This window comes from Kogia breviceps, chromosome 1, assembly GCF_026419965.1.
Source record: "Kogia breviceps isolate mKogBre1 chromosome 1, mKogBre1 haplotype 1, whole genome shotgun sequence".
Lineage (NCBI taxonomy): Eukaryota > Metazoa > Chordata > Mammalia > Artiodactyla > Physeteridae > Kogia > Kogia breviceps.
The window spans coordinates 192719087-192739825 of NC_081310.1; the positions used below are offsets into that span (position 1 = coordinate 192719087).

Here is a 20739-nt window from a genome sequence, read left to right on the forward strand (position 1 = left end):
GTACTGATTCCAGCACACCCAGCCCTGCTGAATCAGAAGGTCTGGGGGCAAGGCCCAGCACTCCTCGTCTGAACAAGCCTCTCGCTGGAGAACTGCTGCGCCGGATTACAGGGCAGCTCCCTGGCTCACTCTCTCTCCTCCAGGCCCATCAGGGGCAGCAGGAGGCAAGTCCCATCAGCACTTTTAACTGGGCCTGCTTTTCAGTGACTCACCTCCCAGACTTCCTGCAACGGACAACTGTAAATAGCTGGGTCCCACCCTCCAGCAGGGGAGACATTCTTGTTGGGGGAAAGCAGGAGGTTACAAGGCGGGTTCCCCACTAGGGCAGCCCAGGGAGACCCAAAGAGAGAAGTTGCTGCCTATACAGCAAGGGGGGAAGGGGGCGCGTGGGTTTAGCACGTTTTGTTTACAGGCGTTTGTTATTAAGGAAATTGCTGTCAGTCAAGGTAATTCTAGCCCAGATGAGCAATAAATATGCTCCCAGCTAATCGTACGGGGATTTTATTGGCACTCTGGGGGCAGAGGTTCCTTTACTCTGCCCCCCACCCCTCAAAGCAAAACCCTGCTCCCAGCTGTTTCCCCCCAGCAACGTGAGGGACTCGAGGCCGACTTGGAAAGTGCGCTCCAAGTGAAGACTGGAAGAGTCTGGGCGAGGGTCGGAAGCGGCTCCCTGGTCCTGTAGAGGCAGGGAATGATCAAATGACCTGAAATAAACCCTGGGCGACCTGATGTATCAAGACAAGCGCGAGCTCTCCCGGGCCTGCCCCGCATGCAGGGGCGGTCACCTGGCCCGCAGGCTCCCCTGCTCGGGGAGACCGCGTCCCGGGCCAGGAGGAATGTCTCGAGGAGAGAGCCGGTTCGCAGGAGTCGGTTCCAGCGTGTGCGAGTTACGGCGGCGAGCCCTCAGGGATACCGCCGGCAAGCCCCGGCTTGCAGCGAGGGGAGCCGGCCCCGGGAGAGCGGAGTCGCAGCGAGCCTGTGTGCGCGCCCGCGCGCGCACCCCGCCACTGCGCAGGGGGAGGGGAGCTCGCGGCAGCCACTCAGAGGAACGGTAGTGAAGCCTCGGAACAACTTTAACTGTCAATCAGACTTAATGGGGTATTAAAAAAAAAAAAATGGGGGGAAAAAAGGGCCGCCCTCTCGCTCCCAGCCAGCCGCGGCTGCCCCGGGAGCGAATGGATAGGGCGGCGCAGACCAGGGCGTCCGATCCACGCGCGCTCCGCACCCGGGCCCTCTCCAAGTTGGAAAGGACAAAAAGAAGGCAATAAATGCTAACAAGGGAGAGAGAGGGAGCCGGATCGAGCGGCAACTCCCAGCCTCTGCTGGAAGAGAGAGAGGGAGGGAGGGAGCCGAAGAGAGCGGGCGCGCGCGAGGGCGAGCCATGCACGTAAAGAAACTGACACCCGGACCCCCCACTTCTCCTGCACGTTGCTGGCAATCAGATCGCGTTTAAGCAATTTCCTGAGCCCAAGAATAGCAATGAGTCGGGAGACTTTCGCGGGCTGAAATTGGGAGCTCCAAGCACTTTTCCCCCCTACTTTTTTTTTTTTTTTCCTGGAGAAGGGGGGGGCGCTCCAATTTGGAAACAGCTTTTTTTTTTTTTTTTTTTTTTTTTAATCTTGCACTTTGAAACCGCGGGACTGTAGCAGGGTGCGCTCGTGTGGTTGGTGCCTTTTTTTTTTTTTTTTTTTTTCTTCCCCTGCCTAAACTCCTCTGTCAGCCTGTAAACATTACCTGAGAATTCCCCAGCCGAAACGGCTGCTGGGGCACGAAAGTTCTTGTTAGAACTTTCCACCTCCGGCTTCCCCTCCACCCCTCTTACTGTCCCAACCTTCTGAGACGCTTTTTCTCCTCACGAGGATTTATCTCACCCACCCACCCACACCTCCCCCCCCCCCGCCCTTTTTCTCACCCGGTGCTTGCTTTGCATTTGGGAAGAGGTGATTTCAAGAGTGGCCAGGTGGGACGCCTCTCTGCCCCTTATTCGGTGTATTTATTATTGTTTGGGGGTGTTTTCTTTTTTAAGTCCTGTTTTGTGCGGTCCGGGGAGTTTCGCCCCCCCACCCCTGCCCGGCTCCGCGGCGCGGAGGATGGTGTGGAAATGGCTGGGCGCGCTGGTGGTGTTCCCTCTGCAGATGATTTATCTGGTGGTGAAGGCTGCCGTCGGACTGGTGCTGCCCGCCAAGCTGCGGGACCTGTCTCGGGAGAACGTCCTGATCACCGGCGGCGGGAGAGGCATCGGGCGCCAGCTCGCTCGCGAGTTCGCGGAACGCGGCGCCAGAAAGGTACCGGGACACCGCGACTCCAGGGGATGGGGGCCAAAGGCGAGAGGGATCGCGGGGACAGGGGGTGCGCCCACCTGCTGCCGCTGCCGGGACCCGCGCCCAGGGTCTGAAAGTCGCCGGCCACCCTACTTCTCTGCGCCACCCGTGAGTGCTGAGCTCGTCAGTTTCACCTTGTACATTTCCCGGGCACCGGACTGTCTTTTTTGGCAGGTCCGGAGCTGACCCGCTCCTCTGGGATCTGTGGCTGGCTGTTCACCCCCAGCTCGAAACTTACCAGACCCCCCGCCCTTTCCGACATTCCTCCCTCCCAGAGGAAGGTGTTGTGTTTTCCCTCCCGTCTTTCCCTCTTTTGCCGCCACCCTGGTGAGTGAAGGGTGTGTGCGCTCCTGGGTAGAGCTGGGAACCGCCTGTTAGCTGGCGCTTCATATTTTCCTTGGCAACCCGCTTCCCAGCCCCAACCTGGGCGGCTGCAGCTCTGGAGGCAAGAAAAGAGGGGATACTTGGTTTGGGTTTGAAAAGGAAGAAACGGTGGTGGATGTCTAGCCTAGCCTGATAGGCGCTCGGAGGCCCAGGTGTTTGGAAATCTGGGAAGAGGGGACCAGGGTAACCAGCAGCTGATAAAGAGACCTTGTTCCCACTTCAATGCTGCCCCCGCCCGACCCCCCCACACACAAATACAGCCCCAGAGGGGATCCCTCCCCACTAAGGGGCGAGGTGGCACTGTGGTGCAACCCCACCTCCCCAGCACCCAAGCTCTGCCTTTAACTTTTTGGTAGTCCTAGCACCTCTTCCAACACTTATCCCAGACCTGGTGCCCAAGAGTGTGGAGGGCGAGCCAGCTGTCACCCAGCTCCGACCCAAGCCAGGCTGACTCACCCAGTGACTAGAGCAATAGAGAGAGAGATTTGAGGCTGGCTGTCTCCAGCCAGCCCTGTGAAGAGGAAGAGCAAAAACAGGGAATTAGATTGAAATTTAAACTGTTGTGAGCGAGGGGGTGAAAGGGCCAGCAAAGCCAGCTGATCTGACATGGAGCCACATACCTAGGGGATTAAGTAAATATGTACTGTAGAAAACCAAACCTGCATGTAATTCCAGGTTGCTTTTGTTTTGTTAAATACTGCCCTGAGATTTACAATTCCTCCGGGGTGGCTCTGACTGGGACTGAACTTTGGAGCGTGAACCATCAGCCAAAGCCGATTGCCGATTAACTCTTCCTTTCCCAGGCGGTGTCTAGGGGTGGGGGGGGTGGCGGGGGGAGCAGCTGTAGGTTGGCGGCTATCAAGGCTGAGCTAGCTGGGGTCGGCTGTCCTGGGCTCCTGCTTCTCCTTGGGTGGTTTGGACAGCTGCTTGACCTTGCAGTTGGAAGGGGAGTTTGGAAGTGTTTTTAACCCCTGGACACACGGAAAAAGGAGAAGCAAAAGTTCTTCTCAGCAGTTTCGTTTCCTTGAGGTGATGCCCCCTTTGTGGAGGCGTGGCAGATGAGGGGTGCCCTTGCAGAAGGATGTAGGGTTTGGGACAATCGCATGTGATTGTCATTCCTTAGCTGTCTGCATCCCACAGAAACTTTCTTCTGACTCTTCCAGCTGGCCCAAGTCCTGGGTCTCTTTCACTGCTCTTGTAACTGGCTTCAGTAGGCATACGAAGAACTCTTTCAGTCAATCTGGAAAAACTTGACTGACTATAAACAAGCCTAAATTGGAAGAAGTATATGGCATTGGGGGGTGGAGGGGGTAGAGCGGCACCCTGTAAGTCCCTTCCCTGGGAACCCTGCCCCACCTAACTTGAAATCGGTATCTTCTTCCAAAGAATAAATCCAGGGCCAATGAGCAATAGGCCTTAAATTGGTATCTGGTCACCAGAAACAGGATCCATGGGGCCTATGGAACTTCCAGTGCCGTTCACCCTAGGCCCACTCAGGATGACCAAGAGCCCTCCCTGTAACTCATAATCATCTGACCAATTACTGGAGCTACTTTTTAATGAGCTTTCCTCTCGCTGTCGCAGTGGGGAATTTGAAATCAAGGTTTCTTGCCTGAGTCCATCTGGGGCCCGGTGAGGGGACCTTGTAACAACTCCCAGAGCTGGGGGCGTTTGGGGGCTGGCGGGCTTGGGGACAAAGGGCCGGCCAAGTGTTGTGGAGTGGGCACTTTGGGGGAGCTGGCTGAGAGAGTTGTGTGGATGGTGGGCTCGGGGAGGTCCTGGAGCAGCTGGAGAGAGCTGGGGAGCGTGGCACCGGCTGCGGCCTGCAGCAGTGTTAGACAGGTGACCTTGGTGGACGGGGCTGCCTCTCCTCCCCTTAGTGGAAGTGAAGGCTGGACCTGAGGGGAAAGGCCCCCTAAAGAGAAAGAAGGGAGGAGAACCAGAGTCTCTCTTGGACATCCCAGGAGAGGTCCGTTTCCTCTTGGGGGGAGTGACAACCCAGGTTCCCACAACGACCTTGAGTCAAACAGGATTTGGCAATATTTGTGAGCAGTAGTGCACCTTAGGCTGCAAAGGTGACCCAAATGAGGGTTTTTCTTAAAGGAACACCAAGGCGCCAGGAGTTGGAAAGTTCCTCACGTGGAGAAAACTCTGCTTAGCCACCACGTACAAGATTAACCCGGGTAGGGTCAGTCGTGGTCCGGTCTCTCAGGCAAAGACCCTTGCTGCCCATTGCCCACTACAATTCTTTTATAGTTTCTGTGTCCTCCTGGATTTTCTTCCACGAAAGCGTTCGTAGAGCTTGGGCTCACCCCTTGCCCAACAAGGCTCCTGGCAGGCTAGTGGCAGGCCCAGCCTCCAGTCTTTGACCTTGACATGGTTTTAGCAGGAGTCCCCTGGAGGAGAGAGTGAACTGTTTGTTTGGAAGTATCTGCAGGGGCTGTTCCAGCCTCTGGTCCAGTAGGAGGCAAGTGGCTGGATTAGAGCCCCGGGCCATGACTGTAGGACCATAGAGGCAGGGGCAAGACACCAGGGCCCAGTCCCTCCAGGGAGAAGGGGTAGAGCTGGGACTCGGGGACCCATTTCAGGGAGCCAGTGTAAGAACTAGCTCTGAGTTGCACCTGCTTTGCTGTTATTGAATTTACAGTCCATGGGTCTGTAGCCCTGTTCCTAAAGCAGCTCGCCAGGAATTAGCCCTTCACGTAGCTTTGTGAATCCTACTCTCCAACACATCCATACAGCAAATCCCATATCCTTCCCACCCTGGCACTGGGGCAGGCTGAGGCCCCACTATCCCTTGACAACCATCTCTGAGAGACCTAGTCCAGCAAACCTACCTGAGATGCCTATCAGGTGTTCGATGCAGCTCTGGGCCTAGAGAGGGGCAGAGACATGGCCAGGTGCTTAGAGTCAAGACACAAATTATAGTGTGTATTAGCTTCCTGTGGCCGCCATGACAAATGACCACTAACTCGGTGGCTTGTAGCAATAGAAATGTATCCTCTCCCAGTTCTGGAGGCCAGAAATCTGAAATCAAGGTGTTGGCAGGGCCCCCACTCCCCCCGAAGACTCTACGGGAGAATGCTTGCTGGCCCCTTCCAACTCCTGGTGGCTCCTGGCTGGCGTCCCTGGGCTTGTGGCAGTGTCACTCCTATCTCTGCCTCCACCTTCACGTGGCTGTCCTCTGTCTCTCTGGGTGTCTGTGCATCATCTCATCTTCTCATAAGGACACCGGTCATTGGATTTAGAGTCCACGCTAAATCCACTATGACCTCATCTTGAGATCCTTAACTAATTACATCTCCAAAGATCCTATTTCTAAATAAGGTCACATTCTGAGGTCCCAGGTAGACGTGAATTTGGGGTCGGGGTGGGGGGGTGGTGCTAAGCAGAAGAAGCCCAGAGCTATTAATCTATAACAAGGGTGCATGGAAGGCTTCATGAAGGACGTGGCATTTGAGTGAGGCTTAAAGAAGGTCAAGAGTTTCAACCAGGAGGGATGGGGGAAGGGTAACCCAGGTTCAAGAAACCACCGGTCAAAGACTGCGTACCTGGCTGAAACTGGGGAAGGGAGATAGAAGGCAATGAAAGGAAAGGATGTAGAGCAGATGAGCGATCAGGAGAGGTAAGCAGTTTGTTTCTCAGACTCTGAGTTAGGCCAGTACTGATGAGAATAGGTTAAAAGGAGAAAGAAGGGAGAAGGGTCCAGACAGGTAATCTTGGGCCCCAGAGTCATCAGGGCAAAATAGCTGCATTAAACAATTGATGTGTCACGAAATTCACAAAGCCGGGATGACGTGGGAGACAGCGGTGGCTCACCTCCCCCATCCTCACCCTGAATGCAGCCTTTGCTGGGACTGTTTAGGAAAAGTACCAGGTTCTCTCTTTTTTAAAAAAAATTATTTTATTTCTTTATTTTTGGCTACTTTGGTTCTTTGTTGCTCTGCGCGGCTTTCTCTAGTTGCGGTGAGCGGGGGCTACTCTTCGTTGCCGCTCGCGGACTTCTCTTTGCGGTGGCTTCTCTTGTTGCGGAGCATGGGCTCTAGGCACGCGGGCTCAGTAGTTGCGGCTCACGGGCTCTAGAGCGCAGGCTCAGTAGTTGTGGTGCACGGGCTTAGCTGCTCCACGGCACGTGGGATCTTCCCGGTCCAGGGCTCAGACCCGTGTCTCCTGCATTGGCAGGCGGATTCTTAACCACTGCGCCACCAGGGAAGCCACAGGTTCTCAACCGCTGCGCCACCAGGGAAGCCCAAGCCACAGGTTCTCATCTGATGCAGTCTGGGAACAGGAAAGTAGGCTACCTGTCCTACCCGAGGCATCTAGGAAAATTCTTTCAGCTTGCAGCATCTGGTCCTTGGGTTTCAAACAATGGGCTTTACAATTTGGACTGTCACCTGAATAGACAAACACCTCCCTTTTACTGCCCCACCAACTTCCCCTGGGGAACAAAGGTGCCCACATCTTGGGCCATGGCCCCTGTGGCCGGGCTCACCTGGGTTCTTGACCTGACTTTGCTAAAACCCTGGAAAAGTGGCTCCCTTCTCTAGGCTGCAGGTAAGAAGCACACCTATAAAATGAGAGGGGATTCAATGATCCCTAAGATCCCGGCATGCTCTAAAATTCTCATGTTATGTCTCAGCCATCTCAGGAAAGCAACCGAGTGCCAAGGTCGCTGCAAAAGACATTTGTCCTCATCACTGCAGATCTCAGCCCTTCTTGCTACGTATCAGATCCCACTGAATGAAAAAGAAGCAACTCAGAGTTGGAAAATACGCCCTCAATCTGTAGGAGGCCCCACACCCATTACTAAACTCCCTTAACAGCCACCAGGTAGGGGCTGCCCTGATTTATTTCAACTCTTGCAGGAGATGTTAGTGCTTTCAAGGGAACAAAGGGCCCAAGTTTCCCAATTAGCATGTCAAGCGGAACTTCCAGTGTTTATCCTAAAATCAGAGAATGCTCCCTAGATCTAGAAATACTGACCCTGAGTCAGGAAGTCCATTGTCCAGTCTACCTGCCCATCTGTTCATTCTTGTGCAGACTCCCAAGCTCTTCTGAACTTTCTGCTTTTCAGAGCCCGGGCCGTGCGTTTATCCCTGCACAGAGCCCTTCCGATTTCTTTATCAAGATAGTTACTTTCTCTGTCCCATCTCCATCTGGTAATTTGTTGACAAAATGATTCTCATCACTTTGAGAAACCACCTCTGCCGTATTGATGAGAAGGGAGCCGTTAGCCATCCTCCCCGCCGCCACCCCACCCCTCACCCTCCACCCCCGCCGCCCCAGGAAAGAGATCTAGTCATTACTTCTCCCTGGAGGCCTTACCCTTAAAATCCCACTTAGTTCTGGGTGCGAGTGCAGGAAGAATTCCAGACCCAACCTGTTGTTCTGTATCCTCAGGCAGAAGCACGACCACACCTAGAATGTTCTAAGGCTTTCTCCTATAGCTGCCTTCGGAAGACACAATTTAAAAACGACACCAAGTAGGGCTTCCCTGGTGGCGCAGTGGTTGAGAGTCTGCCTGCCGATGCAGGAGACGCGGGTTCGTGCCCCGGTCCGGGAAGATCCCACGTGCCGCGGAGCGGCTGGGCCCGTGAGCCATGGCCGCTGAGCCTGCGCGTCCGGAGCCTGTGCTCCGCAACGGGAGAGGCCGCAGCGGTGAGAGGCCCGCATACCGCAAAAAAAACAAAACAAACAAACAAAAAATACACCACGTATATAAGACATCTGAAAGGGAAACATTTGAAACGTATTATTCGTATGAACCACGAAGGTCAGGAAAGAGTTGAAGCCAAATGAAAAAGAGACAGGCAAATCTGTTTAGATGCTAGTATCCGCAGATGCACGCTCATCTGCTGTGGGGTGAGTGAGGTCCCTTAAAATGAGTGTCGTCTTAAGAGTTCTGGGGCTTCCCTGGTGGCGCAGTGGTTGAGAATCCGCCTGCCAATGCAGGAGACATGGGTTCGTGCCCCGGTCCGGGAAGATCCCACGTGCCGCGGAGCGGCTGGGCCCGTGAGCCACGGCCGCTGAGCCTGTGTGTCCGGAGAGGGAGAGGCCAAGAGTTCTGGATTCTCAAAAAGAGAGTGCCAAATATCAGAACAGTTCAGCAAATGAGTGGTTGGTGGGAACTCACTCATTTATACAACAAATCTATGGCGCACCCTCTGTATTCTAGGCACAGAGATGCAGCAGTGAGCAAAGCAGACAGTCTCAGAGGAGAGGCTGTACCTGGGATATCTGGGGAGCGTCAAGGAGGCCAATGTGGCTGGAGCAGAGGGGGCGAGAGGAAGAGGGCAGCAGTGTGGAGAGCAGGGCAGGGGGTGGGCGAGTAATGCAGGGGGTGGCGGCGGGGAGCAAGGCAGGGCAGATGGGGCCCAGCAGTCTCTAGAACTGGCTGTGGCTTTGGCTCCAAGTGAAGCTGGGAGTTGTTGGAAGCTGGGAGCTGTTGGAAGGTTCTGAGAAGGGAAGTGACATGATCTAACCTAAGTCTTGGCAAGCATCCTAGTGGGGGTGGGGAGGAACGCAGGGGGGTCAGGCCAGAGTCGGGAGAGGGATCAGGGACACTTCCACGGCTCGCCTGAGATCATGGCACCAGACTTGCTGGGCATCCTACTGAGAGCGTTCCAAAGCTCGGGGCCTGCCCTCAGCTTTGCACTTGGATTTTTTTTTTTTTTTTTTTTTTTTTTGTGGTACGCGGGCCTCTCGCTGTTGTGGCCTCTCCCGTTGCGGAGCACAGGCTCCGGACGCGCAGGCTCGGCGGCCGTGGCTCACGGGCCCAGCCGCTCCGCGGCATGTGGGATCTTCCCGGACCGGAGCACGAACCCGTGTCCCCTGCATCAGCAGGCGGATTCTCAACCACTGCGCCACCAGGGAAGCCCTTGCACTTGGATTTTTGGTTTGGGGGTTTCTTTTGGCCGTGGCGTGGCATATGGGATCTTTGATCCCCGGCCAGGGATCGAACCCGTGGCCCCTGCAATGGAAGCACAATCCTAACCCCTGGACTGCCAGGGAAGTCCCCTGCACTTGGATTTTAGAAGACACTGCCCGTCTCCTCTGACATCTTGAGTCAAATGGAAGTGTGTGGGCTGAAGGGGGGTCTGGGTAGGCTGGTGCACCCCTAGAGGCGTGGGTACGAGTCATCCGGGACCCAGGCCTCGGAGTCTGCTGGGGAGACCCATGCTCAGCAAGTTGCGATCTGTTCTTGCTGACAGTTGTGACGTTGTGATCTGGTCCTTGGGTGAGAAATGTCGACCAACTTGAGGGTGACATGGCTCTGGGGGAATCGTGACTACGTCAGATTCATTCATCGATTCAGCCAGCTAGGCTGGAAGCTGCCGCAGGGAACCACGTAAACAAGGTTCTCTCTGATGGCACCTACGTCCTGGTGCGATGACCATCTCCAGATAAAGCCCCTGACGCGCTGGAAAGAGGAGTGAGCTCCAGCAAGATGACGTTAGTGGTAACAAAGATGAACTTCCTCCAAAAAGAAAATAAAAGCAACGGTATTGGTGTCCACAGCAAAGGAGACGCTTTTTGGTTCCACTTTGTCGAAGGAGCTTGAGTGCCTTGTGGTCAGTGCTGATCAACATTTTGAGAGGGTCCTTGAGCAACTGGAGGGCGCCCAGGGAGCAGGCTCCGGATGACAAGGACAAGAAGCCACGACTTATGTAGGACGGCGAATCCATGAGCGTTTGCTTGACTGCTCAGGTGCTGGAGATGGTATTGACCACCTTCCGGGTGGATGGAGGGCCACGTGAGGCGGGGGCCCTGCCCCAGGAGCTCCTTCCCACCCTCTGGAGCTTTCCTGCAGTCAGCGGGCTGCGGTGAGGGGGCTGCGGATTCTTGCATCAGAAGAGATTGGGTTCTGGACGACCACCCGGGTCCCTTCCACCCCTTAGATTTTGTGAACCGTCGTTACCAGCGTGATAGCAGTGAGGACAGTTACCCAGACAGAGTCAGGGGCCAAGAGGAAGAGAGGCCACCAGCATCAATCAACCAACGCTTAGAAATTAAAAGAAGACAACTGCTCAGCCTCACCTCACCAGGGTCCTTCAGTGACTGGGTCATTCCTTTGTCCGGGTTTTTCAGGGTGCTGGAGAGAGGAGATGAGGAAGAGGAGGAGGAGGAGGAGGGAGGGTGCAGGCCAGGCCTATGTTCACATCCTTCATTTTGACCATCACTCATAACTTAGACCTGAACGGGATGCAGACAGTGTCCTTGGACTCCTCATACAACACGTGACATTGGTCCATACCCTACGTGACTGTGGTAGCCTACAGGACGGCACAGTACTTTTTCACATTCATTGTCTGGTCCAGGCCCAGAGGCAGATGTGATCAGCGGCCCGTTGCTTTTTTTTTTTTCTTTTCTTTTTTTCCAATTAAAAAAAACTTTTTAAAAATTTGTATGCAATTTTTTTTTTTTTTTTTTTTTTTTTGCGGTACGCGGGCCTCTCACTGTCGTGGCCTCTCCCGTGGCTGAGCACAGGCTCCGGACGCGCGGGCTCAGCGGCCACGGCTCACGGACCCAGCCGCTCCGCAGCATGTGGGATCTTCCCGGACCGGGGCACGAACCCGCGTCCCCTGCATCGGCAGGCGGACTCTCAACCACTGCGCCACCAGGGAAGCCCGTGTACACAATTTTTATAGATTACTTTCCATTTACAGTTATTGGCAAACGTTGGCTACATTCCCCAAGTTGTACAGTACATCCCTGAGCCTATCTTCTGCCCACTGGCTTGTACCTCCCATTCACCTACCCCTATATAGCCCCTCCCTTCCCACTGGTAACCACTAGTTTGTTCTCTATATCTGTGAACCTGCTTCTTTTTTGTTATATTCACTAGTTTGTTGTATTTTTTTAGATTCTACACATAAGTGATATCATACAGTGTTTGTCTTTCTCTGACTTATTTCACTTAGCATAATGCCCTCCAAGTCCATCCATGTTGCTGCAAATGGCAAAATTTCATTCTTTTTTATGGCTGAGTAGTATTCCACTGTATATATACCACATCTTCTTTATCCATTCATCTGTTGATGGACACTTAGGTTGCTTCCATATCTTGGCAATTGTAAATAATGCTGCTATGATCATTGGGGTGCATGTACCTTTTCAAATTAGTGTTGGTGGTTTTTTTCCCCCGATATATACCCAGGAGGGGAATTGCTGAGTGATACGGTAGTTCTATTTTTAGTTTTTTGAGAAACCTCCGTCCTGTTTTCCACAATGGTGATCAGCAGCCCATTTCTAAGATGCAAGCGAAGCGAGTCGCCCAGGATGCTTGGCCTAAGGCAGATTTTGAATCAAGGATTTTAGCTTCAAAACTAGGCCCTTTCCCCCTGGGTCAAACAATATCAGCCTGGCCTGCCCTACCCCACTCAGGGTTACGGAGAGGTCAAGAGACACGCTGCTTAATAATGGAAACTACCTCACACACAGAGGGTTCTGGAAAGAGGATTGGTGAACAGTCCAAGAGTCAACAGGATGTAGTTAAGTTTGCCTTCACCAAAACGTTTTTTTAAGCACTGAACAGCAGTATTTGCATACAATGAGTGGGACACTTGCCAAAGGATTAAGGTAGTCATTGGTTATCAGGGTTTGCTTTGAACAACTAACTGATAAGCAGGAAAGCAGCACAGTTGTATTTCATTCATTTACAACCAGGGTGGCACCTCTAGCTAGAAGCCAGCTTTGAGGAGTGAGTGGGTTCCGGCTCCTTCCAGCTAAACCTGAGGTTACCAAGCTGGATCCTCCCAAGTGACCCACAGCTTTGACAATTCAGAGAAGGGAGAGATCACTGTAAATTAAGGAAATCTGAGAGGACTTCTTGAAGGAGGTGGCAACTGAAGGGTTTGCAGTAAGTCTTCATCTCTTTCTGGTTGTGGAGCCGTTTGAGGATCTGAAGAAAGTATAAACTTTGTCTCAAGAAGAATGTACAAAGAGGCAGATTTTTATATTTTTAAGGGGTCCTTGGACGCCCCCCACCCCCAGCCCCGATGCCTATCCCAGACATCAGGTTAAGAAGCTTTGGACTAGATCCAACCAAAACCCATCCAACTCCTTTAGGCTCAGATTCAGGGCCCAGGACTGGAGCTTATGTAAGAGGCAGGAGACTCTGGGGTCCTGCGACCCAAAGCCAGGGTCAAGCCAGGGCGGACAGTACAGATTTTTGGCCAACGAGCATCAGCCTGGCAAAGGCCACTGGGCCCAAGCCTTCCTGATTCTGTTGGCCGCACCCTGCTTTGGGGAATTCGATCTTGAATTCCCTTTTCAGTGGCCTTTCAGGGAAGTGGCTAGAAAAGCATTTTGAACAATGAACCATATGATTGTTTTGTCCACACCGAAGCATACTCCTAGAAAGTGTTTACAGATAACTGTCTCCTATCTGCATGTCATTCCTCTACAGACCTCTGGCCCATCTGAGCCCCAGCAGCCCCAAGGCAGACCCCAACACCAGCTGAGGTTCTAGGGCCAAGCATTCAAACTGGGTTCCAGAGCACCCAAGGGGTTCCAAAAAGGTGGGACCCCATAGGAGGTGGAGCCAATAGGGTTCCGAGGGGCCCTCGCCTCCATTTAACTAGATCAGCTTCACTTAGGTCTTGTAGCTTAGAATTCTTTGTAAGATTTTTGTGTGCATCTTGAAAGAAGGCCATTACTTCAAAGATAAGAAAAAAAATAAGGCTTGAAAGTAAAATGTTCTAGGGAATTACTTAGGGCACACTCCTCTCCTCAGCTTCCCCTCACTGGACTCATTGGGTCCTCAACTTTTGGCTCTTTGCTCCAAGCTGAAGAAGCTCGTGGACAGAAGTGTCCTCCTCCTAGCCTGTGCCTTCGCGCCTCAGGAGAGGGCTCCCCACTTCTACCCCAGGCTTGTGGAAGGAACCCCAGGCGCTGCTCAGCCCTCAGCCAGGCCCCCTCTGTCACCACTAGGCAACCCCTGAGCTAGAAGCCCTAATTACTCAAGCAAGACTGAGACAGCCTCCCAAAGGGCAGCTGGCCCAGATTCAGCTCCCAGCCCTGGGAGAAGGTGACTTGGCCATCCCAGCCCCAAAGCCAGGGCTGGCCCGCGGGCAGTGTCACAGCCGCTGAGGTCTTTCAAGTAGTAGAGAGCAGCCCACTGGCTAGAGCACTCTTGCACTTCATAATGCCAGCCGGGGCTGCTGGGAGCCAGTTCCTAATCCCTTAAATCCTAAGAGGCCTCCCAGCAACCTGCTGTGTGACCTTGGACAAATAACCATCTCTTTGGGCTTCCCCCATCTGAAAAACGAAAAGTATGAGGAGTCAGTGAAATAACTTCTGTAAACCTCTTAGCTCAGCACCAGAGCATCTGCAAGAAATGATGGCTCCTTCCGGTCAGGGTCAGGGTGGGGAGTATAGTGGGTGCCCTCCAGCCCTGGCTCTGCACCTTTTGTTATTGGGCCAGGTGCTCTGCTGGGCACAGGGGCAAAAGGCAAAGAACCCGCTGGCCAGAGTCACCCTGGTTCTGGGATTCTGCAGGAAAAGGAGGATTCTGCCCCTGCCACAGAAGTCCTTGGGAATTTTAGCTCTTGACCCTTTCTAGAAATCAGTAAGAAGGAATCACTCTCCGCACAGGATGGGCTCAGAGTCTGGCATCTTCCCTGCCACGGGGGGCCGATGGCCCCTTTCCTCATGGACAGGGGCTGGTCCAGTGCAGGCCTTTCTCCAGCCCAGGCACGGAGGCTGGTCAAGACCAGGGCCTCTGCTGTGGTCCTGGCTGCCCACTCCCCAGACAGCCACCCAGCTCTCCCCCATTAGTCATTTTCACCTCTGTGTCCGAGTAGCTCAGTTGGTCAGGGTTGGGCTGTGGTGAGGCCAGAGTCCTGGGTTACCGTGGCAACCCCCCATGCTTGGGGCTGCCTGTTGCCATGTGTCCTCTCCAAAAGACTGAGATCCTTGGGAGGCAGGGGCGTGTCCTCTCACTCACCAAGTGTCCTAGGCACCTGGCACAGTAGCTGGCACACAGTAGGTGCTTAATAAACGTTTGTTGCCTGAGTGAAGGCATGACTGATCCATCATAGCTAGTTAGAGCCCGTGCCTGCTGGGCACCCGTTGATACTACGTGCCAGCACTTGACATGTAATAAAGTCATTTGTTTCCCACAGTGAGCTCCAGTGTGAGTACTATTATCATCCTCTTTTTACTGGTCAAGATTCTGAGGGTCGATAACAAGATCACACAGCTTGTGAATGACCAAGTGGGATTTGAACCCAGGGCGACTGCTCTTGAACCAGTGAGTTTCGCTGCCTCTCAGTGAACCATTCCACGGGACAGAATAGAGCATGTTGACAGCCCCGAGCAGCGTGGGTGCAGCGCCTGCTTTCAGCTGCGGGCAGTCTAAATGGGTCAAACAACACTGAGCGCGGCGCTCACTCCCAGGGCTGAGCCTGGAGGTGTCCTTCAGCTTGGTTTATTGACTCGGGCGACCAGAAGGTCCCTGGGTAGGTCTAACTCCAGGCCTGGCTCCCGGCGTTGTCAGGACGCAGTGTCCCCTTACGCAGGCACTCCCTGTGGTGGGGCTGCACACACCTGCCCCATGCTGCCTTAAACCCCAAGCTCTCAGTCAAGTGGGGAGCGGGCAGACCCGTGTCCGCCCCCCAGCATTTCCGGAGGCTCCAGGAATTGAGTCTCCCTGGCTGTGACTGGGTTGGGCTGAAGCAATTACTGGCGGTGGTGCAGTCACTGGCTGGCTGGCTGTGGGTCTCAGGCCTGACTCTGAGCCAGGAGTGTACCGGCTCCAGCCAAGCCACAGTGTGTGAAAATGGCAAGGTGGGCTTCTGTGGGGGAAATTGGGCTGCTATTACCAAGGAGCAAGGGGGTCAGGAGCAGACGTATAGTACTCCTTCTTGTAGCGGGACCAATCCAGTTTTGTCATCTCAGGCACAAACTTCCAGGAGCTCCAGGCCCCTCTTAGCGGGTCCTCCCAGGTCTAGTCCTGCAGACCTTATCAGGTCATTTACTGGCACCGACTAAAAAGACAGAATAGACTTTTCCTGCTTGAGCTGAAAGCTGTTTGCCCTTAGGGAGTTTGTGCTTCAAAGAGGCAACTTGAGCAGCCACTTAAGGTGGTCCAGCAGGCTGTCAATAGACTTTCTTTGTAACTTTTTCCAGAAGATTTAAGGCTACTGGACAGGAGAGTAAAGGAAGCCCCTCTGCTAGGTCACTGTTAATACTGATGCTTCCCCAGGTGTGAGAAGCGAGCTCTCTGATGCAGGGTCCTTCCAAGGTGGGAGGAAGAGTCTCTGGGTGCCTCTAGAGCTCCCAGGGCCTGGGGGATGCAGTCAAGCCCAGCTGGCCAGCCCAGCATGCTCTGACCTCTCACAGGCCGTGTAGCAGGTCGCCATGGGGAGCTGGGACCAGCGTGACCACAAAGGGTAGTGTGACCTTCCTGCAGGCAGGCAGTCCTGCCAGACACACCCACATGCACTCAGGCCACCCTTGGCTCCCACATGCCATGTCCTCATGTCTCACGTGGCAAAGGGGGCAGTCTCCCCTCACCTCTCCAGGCCACTTCCCTGTGAACCCGCAGCAGAAGCGGTGGGGGTCCTCCAGGCCCACCAGGAGCAGGGGAAGCGTGGGCTGGGGACACTGTGCGCCCTCAGGACTCATGCCTCCTTGGCTGACTGACCAGATGTCCTGGTTTGGGGGCCACCGCTTGAGCCTTCACGTTGGCGGGTGTGTGTGTGTTTGTGTGCGTATGTATGTGTGCGTGCGTGTGTGCACCCATGTTCAGTTTTATTTCTTTCTTAAGGAGCCAGTATACAACTGTGATTCAGATTTTGAGCTCAGGAGTCAACGAACCAAAATTCATATGCTGGCTCTTCCACTCACTTGCTGAGTGGCCCTAGGCAAGTTACTAGACCTCTCTGAGCCTCAGATTCCTCATCTGTACAATGAGATCTCAGTGAGATCCTACTGTATGGAAAGTCCTGGCCATGCTGGTGAGGCTATGGATCGTGTTTGACGGTCCACTGCAACCCCTCTCGTGCACTCTCTGCAAAAGCCTCTGGGGCCATATCTTTATGACAGAGAGCTTGTTTTCAGTGATGCCGATAGGTTAGCGTGGGGAGGGGCGCTGTGCCACTCAGAGCCCACAGACTTTGGAGAGACAGACTCGGGTTTCAGTCCCAGCCCTCCACCTCTCTGCCCGAGCTTCCCGTGGCTGCCTTAACACACACCACACGCTCAGTGGCTTAAAACAGCACACGTTCATGCTCTCACAGTTCTGGAGGTCAGATGTCCAACACGGTCTCACTGGGCTAACATCAAGGTGTCAAGGTTATGTTCCCTCTGGAGGCTCTAGGGGAGAATCCATGTCCTCGCCCTTCCCAGCGTCTAGAGGCGCCTACATTCCTTGGCTTGTGGCCCCTTCCTCCATCCTCAAAGCGAGGAGCACTGCATCACCCTGACCTGGCTTCCACGGTCACATCTCCCTCTCTCTTCTGTCTCCTTCTGCTACTTCTGAGGCCCCTCGTTATTATACTGGGCTCACCTAGATAACCCAGTACAGTCTTTCTATTTTCAAGTCAGTTGATTAGCAAATTTAATTCCATCTGCGACCTTGAATCCCCTTTCCCGTGTAAGTTAACATAGCCAGAGGTTCTGGGGATTAGGACATGGGTGTCCGGGGGAGGCCACTGTTCTGCTAGCCACACTCTGAACCTCAGTTTTCTCATCTGTAATGTGACAATGCCAGTCCCAACCTCCCAAGGCCATGGGGAGGATTCCAGAAGACTGTCGAACATGCCAGCCAGGGGCTCAGAAAATGCCGGTTGGATGTGCCCTGAGCACCTGCTGAATGCAAAACTGTGTTCCGGGTGCCACCCAGAGTCACCAGGCATGGAAGATGTCACAGCCCCTGCCACAGAGCGGCTGGCATTGTGGCTAGGGCGGTAGAGTGTCTTCTGTAGGGTTTGTCCTTGGAGAGCAAAACAGCACAGGGGACTTGAATTAACCCCACACTGGGTTGGCAGCTGCTCCACAGAAAAGAAAACTCTAGATCATCCCGGAAGGCTTCTTACGGGGGTAGATCTGACAGTACGGAAAGGTGTGCAGGGGGCTCTCCTAGGTCACAGGGCCAAGGCGGGCATCGCAGGAGAAAAACACACAGCGTTCCGGGTCCCATCTTGGGTCTAGCTGGGAAAAAGGACCCGTGGCTCTCAGTGACGCGGCAGCGTGGTGCATATTCTAATGGAGCAGGATGCCGTTCTGAGCACAGGGCAGGGTTTCCAATCAGTCTGTGCCCTTGTTAATAGAGCGCTTTCTACACACGAAGTGATTTACAGGGACAAGCTCATATGCTCCTTGGAGCAAACCAGCGAGGGAGGAACTATGACTGTCCCCATTTTAAAAATGAGAAAACTAAGGCTCACAGAGGTTAAACACTTGCCTAACGGCACACACAGTCGTGGCGTCTGAATCCAGGCAGCCTGGCTTCTGCGGAAGGGAGGCTGGCAATGGCCAGGACCAGGGTCTAAGGTGAGGCATCAGCAATAAGGTGGAGGCCACAAAGGAGAACGTTCCAGGCAGAGGGGAAGAGCACATCTGGAAAATGGGAGACGAGAGATCCTGGCCTGGCCATAACAGAAGTGTGAGCGGAGAACCGTGGGAGATGGGTAGGGCAGAGCTCATAGAGCTTGGTGGCCGTCGGGTGGAATTGGGACTTGATTAGACGAGCACTAGGGAGCCACAGAAGGGTTTCTACAGGGTGCATGACCAGACCGTGGTAAGGGCAGGTGAGGGAGGCCCGAATTTCCAGCAGAATCCTCTCATGTTGGAGGGCTGGGGCACTCTCTGAGGACCGCTGAAATCCATTATTCTGCAGGGCTGGTGCTAAAGGGAAACCCCGCCTCGCCTGGCTTCCTGGGCCGAGGCCCCTGTGGCTTTGCTCTCAGCATCCTGGCCTTTGCAGGATGTGCTGACCAGGTCATTTCCCGTTGCAATGTCCTGTCACTTCCCCTGAATCCCCCAGCCCTCCAAGCCCAGATCCCCAGCCCGATAGTACGACGCCAGCCAGCCGGAAGGGTCAACCCCGTACCGTTTGACCTTCGTCCAGCAGAGATTAAACTGATGCCTAATTAATAGCCTGTAGGATAGACAGTGGCCTTGGTACAGCCGGCAAGTAATTTAAAGCTTGTCTTCAGGACGCCGGTCCATAAATAATGCTTGATTAGCTGAAGGTTTCCCTGGGACACACCGGCTCAAGGGCCTCTGAACTTCAGGTTGGGGTGGGAAGGGGATGCTGAAAGAGTTACCCCCATAACAAAAGCTGTCTTTCTTTACCCAAAACAACAGCTATATTCTCATCTTCGCCAGCAGCTCCCAGAAGTGGTGCCAGGGTCCCAGCTCAGCCGCTTCCTGGCGGTACCCTTGACATTTCCAGGACCTCAGTGCCTCATCTCTAAAGTGGGCCACAGCTCAGGTCCACAGCCCCTTGAGGACCTGCCTAAATGTATGGGTCAAATTAAGGGGGCGGGGGGCAAGGATTTTAGAGCTTTCTGGATTTTGGAAGTGAGGCGCTAAGGGGTTGTGGGCCTCACTGTAGCACCTTTGAGAAGCCCCTGAGTAAATGCTGACCATGGCAATGACCGTTACATGGCTGCTGTTGCCCTTAAATCTAACATGCCTCCGTATCGCCTGCTTTTGCTTTTTGCATGTGTCCATTGGGTGCACAGACAGCCCTTAACTAGCTAGCTGTTGTCGGCTGTCTGCTTGGGATGTGTTGTCCATTCTACAGCAGGGAGTGACTTGGTTGGAGCGAGTTTCCTGCAGCCCAGGGAAGGCGTGGAAGGCCCGAGAGCCCACATTGTGCCCCTCACCCTGGGTACTGCTCCTAAGCACTGTCTGTGTATGATCGCCCTGCCCGGCTTCCTGGGTGCGCGACCCAAGCTGTCGCACACGACCCCTCGCTCAGAAGCGCCCGGTACGCGTCAATGCCCTGCTGTCGCCGTTGTGAAACTCTCAATAATTTTTCAACTAGCGGCCACACATTTTCCTTTGTCACGGGCCCAGCGAGTGATGTGTCCGGTCCTCGTGACACACTCCGTCCCTCCCGAGATGCTCTCCAGGGATGTTATCATCCGTTTCACGGGGGAGGCAAAATGATTTCATTCATTCACTCACGTATTCCGCAGGCACCTGATGACCAAGCCAAGTGCTGGGAACACACGGTGAGCCTACATTCTAGAGTGTGTGTGCACTGGGGGAAGGGGACAGACAATAAACAAGCAAACAAATAACTTAAAATTTCAGATAGTGACACAATGTTGGAAAGACAATAAAACAGGGTGATGGGAGGGAGAGGGACTTAAATATTAACTTCAGTGAAAGGGAAGCTGGAATGGGCTCTGGTGTTATAAGCTGGGTTCTTTTGGGGTCCTTTTGAAAGATCTGGGATCATTCTAGGTTTCCCAACTCCTAAAAGGACTTGAGTTAGTGGGGTTCAAGTAGGGGAGCCACTGTAGGGGCTCCTGGGGCCCCAGGGCCTATTTACGCATATGTTCCCATAGCCCCAGCTTCTCACAGTAAACACACAAGGCTGTTTGGGGGGCTGGGCGGGGAAGGAGAGGGCTGGCCCCGATTTCTCTGAGCGCCTCCAAGTTCTCACAGGCCAGGGCCCTGCACCTGAGGCTTCTAACCAGCCCTGGCAGCCTGGCGAGGGTTTCTTGTACTTTTGACCTTCCCCACACCAGCAAAGGGAGGCCAGTTTCAAACCTCCCACGTCCCCGGTGGGAGACGGTGAAGCCCAGAGATGCCAAGTGACTCATCCAAGAGTCACACAGCAAATCAACTCCAGAGCAGAGTGCTGGACGGCCTGGCCCCAGTCAGGCGGATTTCCATTCCCAAGGGCAGTTCGGAGCCTGGGGCTGCGAAGGGTAGGCAGTCCAGGGCCGCTCTGGGAGCTCTCCGGAAGGAAGAGTAGCCCCCTGCCCTGTGGAGTGGGGTAGCGGCTGGTGGGCAGCCACCGGGACACTTTGGCGTCCGCTTCCACCTGGGAAAAGGGCCTCCAGCGACC

The 20739-nt window shown here is 54.2% G+C and overlaps 1 protein-coding gene across 4 annotated transcripts in view; it reads left to right on the forward strand.

Annotated features, from left to right (window-relative positions):
* Positions 1-270: 270 nt before the first annotated feature.
* Positions 271-20739, forward strand: part of DHRS3 (dehydrogenase/reductase 3) — a 41042-nt gene continuing 20573 nt past the window's right edge. The window contains exons 1-2 of one of the 4 annotated variants that reach the window (XM_067017102.1): positions 271-446; positions 2136-2285. In XM_067017102.1, the coding sequence (XP_066873203.1) occupies positions 2136-2285 (150 nt within the window). In that variant the 5' untranslated portion in view covers positions 271-446. Of the gene's footprint in view, positions 447-1505; positions 1664-1755; positions 2286-20739 lie in introns of those variants that run through there. The other 3 variants (XM_067017096.1, XM_059045852.2, XM_059045836.2) reach the window with 3 other exon arrangements.